At 35.3% G+C, this 12,611-nt stretch overlaps 1 protein-coding gene across 2 annotated transcripts in view; it reads left to right on the plus strand.

Moving 5' to 3' along the window:
• POLN (DNA polymerase nu) overlaps nucleotides 1–12,611 on the plus strand; it is a 110,606-nt gene that overhangs the window by 46,370 nt on the left and 51,625 nt on the right. For both annotated transcript variants that reach the window (XM_040556361.1, XM_040556360.1), the window contains exons 16-18: nucleotides 5,535–5,592; nucleotides 7,138–7,215; nucleotides 7,658–7,772. In XM_040556361.1, the coding sequence (XP_040412295.1) occupies nucleotides 5,535–5,592; nucleotides 7,138–7,215; nucleotides 7,658–7,772 (251 nt within the window). The remainder of the gene's footprint in view (nucleotides 1–5,534; nucleotides 5,593–7,137; nucleotides 7,216–7,657; nucleotides 7,773–12,611) is intronic.

The raw sequence follows: 12,611 nt of genomic DNA on the forward strand, positions 1-12,611 counted from the left end.
CTGCTTTTAATAGTGGTATTTTCAGAAACAAGAAAACAGATTTCTAACCTGTGCTATAACAAAGTACGTAATGTCTCAGGATCATTAGTCAGAATGGATTATAGTAGCAGGAAAATCAGATTATGGAGGAAGAAGGAAAGAAATCAGGAGTCTTTGTTTTTAGGCATGTACAGTTTTAATCCAGTGTTCATAGTGACTTTTTTTCCCACCATGCCTATGATCCCTGCTTTTCCAGCATGATGTTTTTTTGAAGAGTTTAACTATGAACCAGAGATCCAACAATCATCTGCATGCTGGGGGAATGTGTCAAGTAACTGAAAATGTAAAAGGGGTGAGGAATTGATTGTGAGTGCTAGGTCCTCTGCCAAAGAAGGTTTCAGCTTTGGACACCCAGGAAAAGCAGCTAGTCTGTGTTTCTCGTATCCAAGGTGAGTTTAATACGGATCAGATTCAGCGCTTGGCTGGAGTATTTACAGAGAAAAAGGATTTTGGTTAGACTTTCAACAAACTGTAGAAGAAAATGTGCAATAATAAAAAAAAAAATGTAATCACTTGCTCATAAAATTTGATATTGCATTTTTCCTGATTCCTTGCTGCTCAATTTTTTCACCTTTCAGTGAGATTTTGAGTTGTATTTTTCCTTGAAGGGCTTTTCTCACTCTGATGATTCATGGTATGATTCTTTTTGCCTTTCTCCTTTTTTCCTTTTAGTTTTGATATCTATGTTACAAAATTTCATCTTTAGTCATTTAATGCTTGTAGTGAAAACAAAGAGTTTCACTGGAAATAAAAAGGTGAAAAAGAAAAGTGTGCAGTTGAAGTGGGGTATTTTTTCAGCTTTCTACCAGTCATGACTAAAAACATAAAATATAGAAATTTCCATTTATACAGTCAAGTAGATCTCATGAATTGTGTTGCAGTTTTACCAGAATTATTTATGAAGCTTGGATGGTACATTTTTACATACCTTTTCCATAATCAAGAAAATACTGTTCTTTTTCTCACAGCTTGCATTTTAAGATGTGATGTGCCAACCGATAATTTCTGCAAAATATTTGTCTTTAATATTTGATGTATTTTAATGTTATGCTACAATGTACTATAAATGTTTTTTTAAAAAAATGCCTGGGGATGAAACCACGGTCTTGCTGCGGCTTTCCACTGTCTCATTCCATTGAAGGCTTCAGCTGTAGCTCAGTCAGAAATCATGTGAAGAGAAGACAAGACACTCTCCACTGTTTGGCACTGGGATACATAAATTAATCAATAACAGTGATATTATCAAAACAGAATCATAGAATCACAAAATTGTTGAGTTTGGATGAGACTTCTAGAGATTGTCTAGTCTAACCCCGCTGCTTAAAGCAGGGTCCACTAAAGCATGTTTCTCTGGTTGGGTTTTGAATATCTCCAAGGCTGGAGACTCCACAACCTTTCTGGGCAACCTGTTCCAGTGTCTGACCACTGTCATGGTAGAAAAGTTTTTATTATGTTTTATTATGGGAAGAATCTGGTTCCGTCTTTTTTACACCCTCCCATCAGGCATGTATTTGTATGGATATGATCCCCCCTGAGCCTTTGCTTCTAAAGTCTGAATACCTCTGTAAGCCTCTGCTCATATGACAGATACTCCAAGCCCTGAATCATATTAGTGGCACTTGACTGGACTTTCTCCAGTATGTCCATGTCTCTCTCGTACTGGGCAGTCCAGAACTGGGCCCAGCAATCCAGATATATATCACGAGTGCAGAGTGAGGAAGGATCACCTCTCTTGACCTGTTAGCAGCATTCTTCCTGATGCAGTCCAGGATGCTGATGGGGTGGTGGAGGGATGCCTTCCCTGGAGCAAAGGCTTGTTGCTGACTCATGTTCAACTTGTTTTTCTCCAGGATCCTCGGGTCGTTTTCTGCAAAGCAGATTTCCAGACTGTCATATCCCAGCACGCACTGGACATGGTGTTATTCCTCCCCACATGCCAGAATCTGCATTTTGTTGAATTCCATGATACTCCTGATGGCCCATTTCTCTAAGATGTTGAGGTTCCTCTGGATGGCAGCTCAGCCTTCTGCTGTATCAGCTTCCCCTCCCAGTTTTGTACAGTCTGCCATGTTGCTGGGCTTGCACTCTATCCCATTATTCAGGTCACTCATGGAGGTGTTGAGCAGTATTGGCCACTGGGGTACTCCGCTAGCGCCTGGCCTCCAGCTGGACTTTGTGTTGCCGATCACAACCCTTTGTGTCTGACAGTTCAGCCAGTGTTCAGTCCACCTCACTGTCCACTTACCTAGCTTGTACTTCATCAGCTTGTCCATGAGGCTTGTATGAGAGACTGTTTTGAAAGCCTTGCTAGCATCAAGGCAAACAACATCTGCTGCTCTCCCTTCATGCACCGGGCTCATCATTTCATCACAGAGGCTATCAGTGCTTAAGCACAATTTCCCCCATGCTGACTACTCCAGATCATCATCTTGACTTTATTACGTTTGCAAATGTTTTCCAGGAACAGTTGCTTCATCACCTTCCCAGGAATTGAAGAGAGGATGACTAGCCTGTAGTTTTCTGCATCCTCTTTCTTGGCCTCCTGGAAGATAGGAGTGACACTTGCTTTCTTCTAGTACTCAGGAACCTTTCCTGATCACCAATCACCACAGCCTTTCAAAGATAATTGGAACTGGAATCTTAGCCTCATCTGTCCTTTTATCCATTGGAATATCTGAACATTATTTTTAGATATATATATTTTTTATTATTCAACAAAACTAAGGGAGTAAAATCAAACTCCTAGTTTAATTATCTCTGTTTTGATATATACGTATATATTTTATATTCATGATGAGCATTTCTTTAGCAGAAATGGCAACTGCAGATGTTTTTTAAACTAATGCTGGGGTTTTCCTGTTAATCATCCACTAGAATAGCCTGATTATTTATTTATTTATTTATTTACTCACCTGGAAATAATGAAGAGAAGTATTAATAGTTAACTTTCACAACCAGCTTTTCCACAACTTTATTTCAGGTATGTTCCTTGTCTATTGGAGCATAATAGTTCAGAGAGAACAAATTTGTTTCTGTGTAACTTCTAACAGGGCATGTATTCCTTTTTTCTAACACTAAGGGATAGTAGTTGCATCTCAGATTGGATCTGCTATGGTTTTGCAGGAATATGCTTGAAATAAATACATAAAGCCAGGCTTTGTTTTGTAGCCCAAGGTGGTAATAGTCATTTACCAAAGCCATATCAGTCTTCCGCTTTTGATATAATAATACCGTCACATAATTTTCAACTCAAGCGGAGGAAAGCTTTTCATTTGGAAGACTCTTCTATGATTGTCTCCTTATTTCCTCATCTTTTAAAATATCTAAAGTAAATTTATCTCATCAAATTTGATAATCTAAATCTCAGAAATCACCTTCAGGCAAGTTTTAGGTCAAGTTGCTGTAAATGTGTCTTATACAGGTAGATTGAATCACCCCCTGGAGGTTCCTGTCTTTGACTACTGACTATAGGGGGGTACTAGAGGGAACTAGACAGCTAGTTTAGACCAAAGAATAACCTAAAGATGTCTGAAATTAGGTAAGAGAAATCTATTAAGCTATTCCAGTAGCTTAAAGGTGAGCATTACTTTCATGTTTCTTGAACTACTTCTTTTCTGAAGATTTATTCAAATTATGAGTTGTTAGCTAATTTACAAGTGAAAGTACATTTTGCACTTGCAATTACTTGCTAGTGTTTTTCAGACTTATTAGTAACACTTCTGAAAATGCTCTAAAAGCAGACTTCCTGCATATGCTTTCAGTGAAAACGAGATGGCAATATAGTAATTTATTTTAGCACTATAAGATAGATTTTGAAATACATCTTTCTTTATTTCACTTTGTTCATGATTTTGAATCTAACAAGTTAAGGAACAGTAATCACTGAGAGTAACTCTAAAGAGCTCTTTAACCTATACTCGTATGCTGGAAGTTATCTTAGGTAAATGAAATGTCAATACTAGTAGAGACTAGTAGACCATGATGAAAACTTCCATAAAATGCTCTCTGCCATTCAAATGATAGAAGTCAAAATTAAATTTGTATGACTTTTTTTTTTTTTTTTAATATATGAAATTAGGGTCCCACATTCGTGTCTGGGTACATAATGAAGGGTCTACTTTTCTATATTCCTGAGAATCCACTACCTTTTATGACTAATTAAATTGTATGTTATTCATATGAACAAGCACTGATCTACCTCAATTTATCAATAGAAATCAATAGTTATCATTAGAAATATTAGTGTTGTGCACAGATTAAGTAACCATTTATTTCAAAATGTGGTCAATAGCATTATAATAAGCATTCCCACAACTGTATTTTTAAATGTTCCTAGAAACTGAAGAGTAAAATATTAAAGGTAGTGTTTCTTCTGCACCACAAAGTACCAGAATATGAATGTATTGGGGGACTTAGAGCTGTGTTCCTAGTTGACCTGCACTATGAAATATTATGTATATTGTATAACAGTTCCTCTGTGTATGGTGCTATGGCAGAGCTTCAACTTTAATATGTTCAATTGTGGATCTTTCAGGGTGATACTAAGACTAGAAATGGTCTTGTTCCATTTTTGTTCTTTTACTTCCACTCTAAATTTCAGTAACTTTTGCAGTTTGATTACACCCTTCTTAGGTTTAAAATAATGATTTTGAGTTCAAAATTATATAGAAAATGATCATTTTGATTTGGAAATTATATAGCAGTATTTCCTTCTACTGAATTCACAAGATTACATAATATTAGTATGTTCATCTAACTCCTGAACTACTTGCAAATTAATTGCATGAAATTATGAAAATTGAGCTTGATACACATTATCTCCTGTTGTGTGTTACCTTTCTAGATGAGGAGGCATAATGTCATAAGATAAAAGAAGGAAGCTGTCATGTGACATCTTCCATGCTTTACTGTATGAGATGTAAGCTATGTATGAACCCAGATCTTCAAAGAAAAATCTAGTAAACCTTTGTCCTGCCTTATGTTTGTTGATAAATTTAGCGGTCACTTTTAACCTTGGCTGATATGCTGTACTTAATAAACAGCTCTTTCTTTATTTTGTTGTGCATTTCAAAACAGCAGGAATAGATGTTAGAAAAAAGACTTGAGTCTGAAGTCTGTTCCCTTAGCTTTAGGTAGAGTTCAAATGTATTCTTTTCTTGAAAGTAATGTGCCATATCTAAAAATACAGGTTAAAATTAAAGAGAAAATGTTTTTAATTGGGTTACTGATTATTGTACATCCAGAAATTAGAATTTGTAAAATCTGGCAGTGAGAAATCATTCTCATAAACTCCCAGTTGTCAAGGAACGGCAAATATGCAGAATTACTTGTTATAGAAAGGGGAACACTTCTTTGAAAGGCAGGTTAATCTTATTTAATATATGAGAAAAAAATGTTGGCATTAGTCTCGCTAATGTTTTTATACTTCTTATAAATTGTTTGTAAACATTGCCATAAACATTAACTTACTAAGCATTTTTTATTCTTATTTGTAGAACATTCAAGGTATCTCTAAACATCCAGTGAGAATTATAAAGAAACAGTATATAAAAGGTAAACTGTGTTTTTATAAATGTTAAAAGGTAATTTTATCTCTATTTCTTAATAAGATATTTTTTATTTTAAAGCAGACCAAAAACTCCAATATAAAGGAATAGAACAGATTATTGATTCATAGTTGAACCTTAACATTTAAACCAATCACTTTTTGCTGGTTGTTCCTGCAAAAAGTTTGCTGTTTCAGCACTGATCAAAATAGTCTTAAACTTTTAGAACTTTATTTCCTTGGACAATCTCACTGTTCCTTCTTCCAGATGAAATTATGCATCTTAAATACATTTAGCATCCTAGGAGTGTTTTTGGGGGATTCAGCTTATAAGACTTTTCCTGAGGAGATGTTAATGCTGGGTCATCTTAATCCCGCTCAAAGACAAGCACCAACAGTTTGTCAGATGTGTTGGTTTTGTTAACAAAAGTGGATTTAAGGCAGGTGAATAAGAGAGATTCAAAGGCTAGAAAAGCATGACCTAAGCAATAAAATGTCTACTCACAGTAGACTCTAATATAAGAGAGATTTGCTTGTATAAATTCTTTCTTGAACACCTACCATCATAGCTGGGAAATGTTGCTCATTTGTTGAATAGATAAGGGCAGGCTTGCTTTTTAACAGCTCCCCAGTCTCTGCATTTGATATAATACATATCAGAAGACAGGAGTCTGTTTAAGATGGTATAAAATGTTGACAGCAGTTTTATTTTATCTTCCTCAATTATTTTTGTAAATATTTTTTTGAAGTTACTATTAAAAAAAAAATTGTGTAAATCTGTGGCACAGTGCTTAGCAGTGGCATGTAGGCTTTTCTGGAAATTATTCAATTAAATTTGTTAATGTTCTTATATGCGCTTCTCGAAGATGTGTTTTCAAGCTCTTCATTCCTATATTGAGACACTTTCCCCCCTCACTCTTATGCTATCAGCTGTCAGTAATCACTGATCAGATGAATTTTTATGGTTGTTCAAAATAAAATATTCCTTTCTACGCTAAGACAAGGAGTTTTCCTAGAGTACACCAAGTTTCTAATACCTTGCCGAGGTACAGTATTGCTTTGAGATATTGTAGAGGGTTTCTTTCATTAGGATTTGGGTGCCTATATTGGCTGTATGTTCTTAATATCATACTTCCCAACCTCCTATAACTCAGAATTTGGTTATTAGCACATTGCTGCAGCAAGTTCAAAGATAATAAAACATTTTTAGCTCATCTCTGTAGACTCTTTCTTATTTGCTTGCATCTTTTATTAAGTGATCTGTGAATAATGCTATTTATTGTTACTTGTCAGCTAGTGTTTTGGGAATGGTTTGGTTTTGAAAAAGAAGTAGGAGAAATGAGTGGTAATGCAAGGATGTCAGAGATGCAGATGCTCTAGATGACTAATGAGTAAAGTAATTGTGATGCTGGAAGTTGATGCTCTGCTAGGATGGTATGTTGTTATTTGTGTATTTTCAGTTGGGTGTTGGGAGTGGCATTAACAACCTGCTATGGTTTGCAACACTATTTTTGGATGGCGATTTGGTACATAAATGTCTACCTCCTCTCTAGGAAAAGAAGAGGAAATAGTAACCATTTCCCCAAGAGCATTATTTGTTTCAAAGAAAGGATATACGTTTTTAGCAGCAGGTAAGACGATGTGTTATTATTCTCATACATATTAATATTCGCAGTTCTATGATGTCTTCTCCCCCTCTTCTTTGCATGACATTATATTTTAGAAGGCTGTCAAATCCCTTAGTATCAATTAATATTGTTATACGATGTATACTCCTTAGTGTGATTTAGATGTGGATAATTTGTAAGCCTTGTCAGTAGAAACAAAGAGCTAATAAGATTAACTGACACCCGAAGATAATGAAGGAGTCGGGCACTGTGTGATCTGTAGCTGGACTGTAACTCGTTAAGGATGTGCTTTCTACAGCTGTGTTGTTTTTGTTGTTGTTTTTGTTTTGAGCAAGAGGAAATGACTGAACAGTTCAGGCTTGTATTTTGATTTGTGATAGTTTGGTTAAAATGCAAACATGTTTTTATTTTAGAGCAATAGATTTATTTTAACACTGTTTTCTAGATTTTTCCCATATTGAATTAAGAATCCTTGCTGACTTATCATCTGAACCAGAGCTTCTGAAACTGTTCCAAGAACCTGAAACCACTGATATCTTTACCACACTGGCTTCTCAGTGGTAAGAGTAAATGTTGCAATTTGGCATATTTATTGCCCAAAACCTGTTGTATTACTGTGTGGTGATAATAAAGAACAATATTTTGTTACGGTATCTATTGTTAATCTAATAGTGTTTTAACACTAGGAGTAATAATTCCCTTCTGTCTTTCTGAGCCTTTTCTCCTCAACTGTTGTTAATGACGTATGCCAAAAAGTTCTAATCCAGTTGACAAGTATAATCCTTGAGACTAAAACCAGTGCAATAACATATTCTGCATAGCGCATGCTGATAAGTTTCTCACTATATAATTGTTCACCAATACTTTTTTTTTGAATTCCAGAGCAGCATTTAAGTAGGGTATGTGTCTGAAACATTGCAGAACAGTTTTTCTTAGTAAAAGTAAAAACATTCTTGAAATCTGGTTGATTATTCAATAGCAGTATTGGCATCAAATTATATATGTACAAGAAATATGTCTAGATCTCATGGGCTTCCTTTCAGCTCATAGGATTTAGTGCTGCCATCTTCTGAGGGATGATGTGTGATACTTTGAAAAAGTGGTACATAGTAATTTAAAAAAAATGTTTCTTACATCCATTTCCAGATTATTGTTTACTGATCTCTTCAGCATGCAGACCAAAAGATTAACAATCCAAAAAGATAGAATATTAGTAACTTAGCTGTATGAGAGTGTTTCTTATTACTGTTTTTATTATGATGATGCCTAAAAGTGTAGGCTGGTATTCACTTTGTATTCAAAAGTGCATGGGCACTCAATAAGCGGATAGGATAGATCTTATAGAGACAGGGAGATAGATCTTACAATTTGAACGTGCAACACTGGTAAAGATCCAATAAAATAATATAACATGTAAGCAGGTTGAACAGAATCATGTCATGTAAATGTCATGCAATTTCCATATTTTCTCTTTGCTTCTCTCTTTATTTTTTTATCCCTGTTTTTGTTGGAAGGTTGCTAGCTGAAAAAAATGAAAGCAAAAATAGATAAGATGAATTCATCAGTCCTGATCTAGCTCAATCCAAATTCTACAGTTTCTAAATTTCTACTCAGTGTGGTATTTGCTAATATACTATGAAGTAGTAAAAATAAACTATTTTATAATTGTCATGTTACCAACAACTGAATTCGTGCTTGAGACATGCACGTACAGTCTGGGAAATACAACTCAAGGTCACAAACATCCCAACAAATGAAGCTATGGAAAGATCACCTTTTTCTTTAAAGTCACTTAGAAGCTTCTATTGACATTATGATCAATTCTTAGCTCTGACATATCACTAGAACCTCGTGATGGAGTTAAATCCTTTTTTTAGTTTGGAGGTATATTGCAAATGTATGCATGAAGATGAGTCAAATTTTATCTCAACTCTGGGCAAAGCTCCAGAAATACTATTCTATTCAGCAACCTCACAGCTTTTGGCAGCCATCAACCTCTTATAGTTGCTTCACAGTAACTTTAAATTTAATGAAATATTACAGACAAATATTTTTATCAGACAGAAGTGTCATGGTGTGTCTACAAAATCATTACATAATGATTCCTGCTGACTCTTACTTTAAGCTTCAGGAAAGCTAATGCTTGGAAGTAACTATTGAATCTATTATATGACGTTAATTACAGAAGCATGAAGGTTGGATTTCCTCTGGTCTAACCTTGGATGCCTGTTATATACCTGGTGAGATTAATTTGGCATATTGTTGATACCCCTTATGTAATAAGATCAATTGCCTGTTAAAAGTGTTGGTTTCTCACTATTGAGTACAATGTAGGTCTGGGATGGTCATTTCACATGTAGACATCCATTTTGTCATCCATCCACTGTTCTGACAAATTTAATTCCTCCTATTGGATCAGTTCCTAGTGAACTTATATTGGGGTTTTGGAGTTTTATCCTTCATTTATTAAACACTAATGAGAAGACACAAAATCACAAGCTCCACAGGTATCTTCCCATTCCAGATATTTATTGATTTTTTTAATCCACATTTTTAATTAGTGGAATATGGCTGGTTGCTAGGGGAATTATGATATGGCAGAGCAAATTTGGATTTCAGAGGAATGTCAACTGTATGGATAACACCAACTCTGAGAGTATAATTTTGAAATTAATTTTCTATTTTTTTCCCTGCGAAACAGTAATTTGCAAATGTGAACTGAGTAACTGAATACATATATAGACCCTTTATTTAATACTTAATTTGCCCGTATAGATATGGATTTGTGTATTTATTCAACTCGTGTCAAAAACCAGGAGATTTAACATGATCATAACTGCAAGGACAAAAGTAATTCAGGGAAACAGCTGTGTATCCCTGTTTTGAATATAGTCATTGCTAGGAAAGTTTGAAAACAAAAATATCTACTAGATAAAATAATTAGCCAGTTTTTTGAACTTAGAAAAGGTCTAAAGACACAGAATTTAATTATTGTGTAATATGGTAGCTGTACAAACGTTGCTTTAGAAAACATAGCTAAATAATGATATTTATGTGCTTTTAGAAAAAAGCCTTGTGTAGTTTGCATGAAATAACACACACGCATCCCCATCCTCCCCTCCCATTGGTATTAGAACAAGTTGAGGGAAGGAAGAGCAAAACAAACTATTTTATCTCCCCTTGGTCTCCTGATTTTTATTAGGTCTTAATCCCGGGGCTTTAAAATCTGTGCAAGGGATATACCAAGTGGTATACTAAATGTTTTATTCTGCTTGAAGGGATTGCTGTTTGTAAATATTTTCTAACACATCTTGGAAAGCCTTGACCATTTTTTTTTTCTGAAAGAAATCAATAAAGAATGAATTAGTTTCAGAAGCTTCCTCTGAAGAAAAAATTTAAGTTAATGTCAGTGTCTGATAGCATTCCAGTTTCTGAATGTGTGTCAGATATCTCTTAGCAGGTTTTCTGCATCTAAAAATCCTTAGGCTAATAAATATTAAAACATAAATAATATATTGACAATATTGGCATTTGAAATTTATATTGACAATATAAAATCTTAGCCACATCCCAGAGTCAGACCAAGATTTATACCAGTTTATTCACTTATATATAAATTTAAGCATTATGACTTCTTCACCTGAATCTTAATTCCATTCCTTACATATCCTTCAGGCTAAAGTCTTCTATCTAAAATGTAATCTTTTAAAAAACCTTTACAGTCTTTTTTTAGCTTTTGGTGATGAATACACATGATGGACAGTTTCTGCCAAGAGGTTAGCAGTATGACTTTCTGATTGAATTAAGATCTCCTATGTATAAAAGCTTTTGTTTCTTAATTTGGTTGGGTATGCTCTACCAGGATTCAATGCATCTGGGACGTAGAGATGTCTGTCTTGGAAACCTGTTGGTAGAGATGTCTGTCTTGGAAATCTGTTGGATTGATGTTTCTATCAAACATTACTTGTATGCCAACTTTACACTTGTCAACAGTGCAGTGTAGAGATGCACAAATATATGTCAACCCAAACAATGCCTATGCATCATGGCAAAAGGCTGAAAGAAAGCACTAACTCAGAAACTGAACTTCAGTGTCACATGCAACACCATACCCAGCCCAGTAAACCTAGCTGAGAGGCACTCCTCTGTAGAAGACCAGGCTGTAATCTTGTACTCCTATGGCTAGTTTATGGAGAGAGCCCATCTCAGAAGTAACACAGCCTCCACCAGTTTGGAATTCCCTGCAGCACGCTCAGCTGTTTGCTGTAAATACTGTAGCTACTTAACTATATGCAGCAAGCAGTATTGTGTGTTCTGTTCGACAGAACTATTCCGAAATTGCTATTCAGATAAAATTCAGAAGTTGGTACTTACTTTGTGAGTTTCTGGGCAATCTGATGCTTAGTCTCGTGTTTTGTCTTCAAATTGCTTCTTCCACATGAAAAAAAATGTTCTTGGAATTTAATTCCATGGAATCTATGGAATAAAATAAAAATTATGTCTGTTGGCCACTTTTCAGTAAGTTTGCTTCTATTGGCTGTTTTTGTCAGTGAAAAGCCCAAGCTCGTCTCTGCCTTGTACATCCAATATGTTTTCTGGTAACCTAGCATCTCCAGCTAAAACCAAGATGATTTCAACAGATTTTAATATTCACTTGTATATGCTTAGTACTGTTCCTACTCTTATCCTAGCCTCTCTGTAATGATTATCATATGCTATCGCCTACATTATCTTATGGAGAGTACTGTTGTGGTCTACTGAGAGTAAGCCTTAAATGACAGGTCAACACCTTCTAACACAAGAACACTAAGAGCGCATTACATTAATGATCTATTCACTACTGAACACAGAGTAAAGTTTGAAGACTCGCCTCTAATTTTGAAAAGACATGATATAACTTATTCCAGCTATCTACAAGATCACCTTGTGTTATATTGTCATGATGCCCTGTGACAGTTATAGTCCTTTGGAAAAGCCACGTCATCATCACAGTGCTGAAGATGATGAGAACTGTCTTGGCAGCTGTCTGACTTGCAGAGAGACCTAACTGCCATAAGACGTACAACTGACAATGAATTTCTGAATGAAAATGCTGTTACTTCTTTAAGCTAGCTTTTCCACAGTATATGAAAAATAAATAATTGTCTTTAAAATGTTGTTGATGGACATATCTTAAAGTCCCTTTCAAAGATGGAAGCTGAAAAATATGTTTACACCATTTTAGGGAGTCTGTGATTTTTATTTTTTTAGTTAGAGACACAGTGACTAAAACGAAGCTGGTAAAGGGACTAGAGAGCAAGACATATGAGGAGCAGCTGAAAGAACTGAGGCTGTTTAGTCTGGAGAAAAAGAGGCTGAGTGGAGACCTCATCGCTTTCTATAACTACCTGAAAGGCAGT

Source organism: Cygnus olor, chromosome 4 (genome assembly GCF_009769625.2).
Source record: "Cygnus olor isolate bCygOlo1 chromosome 4, bCygOlo1.pri.v2, whole genome shotgun sequence".
Classification (NCBI taxonomy): Eukaryota; Metazoa; Chordata; class Aves; order Anseriformes; family Anatidae; genus Cygnus; species Cygnus olor.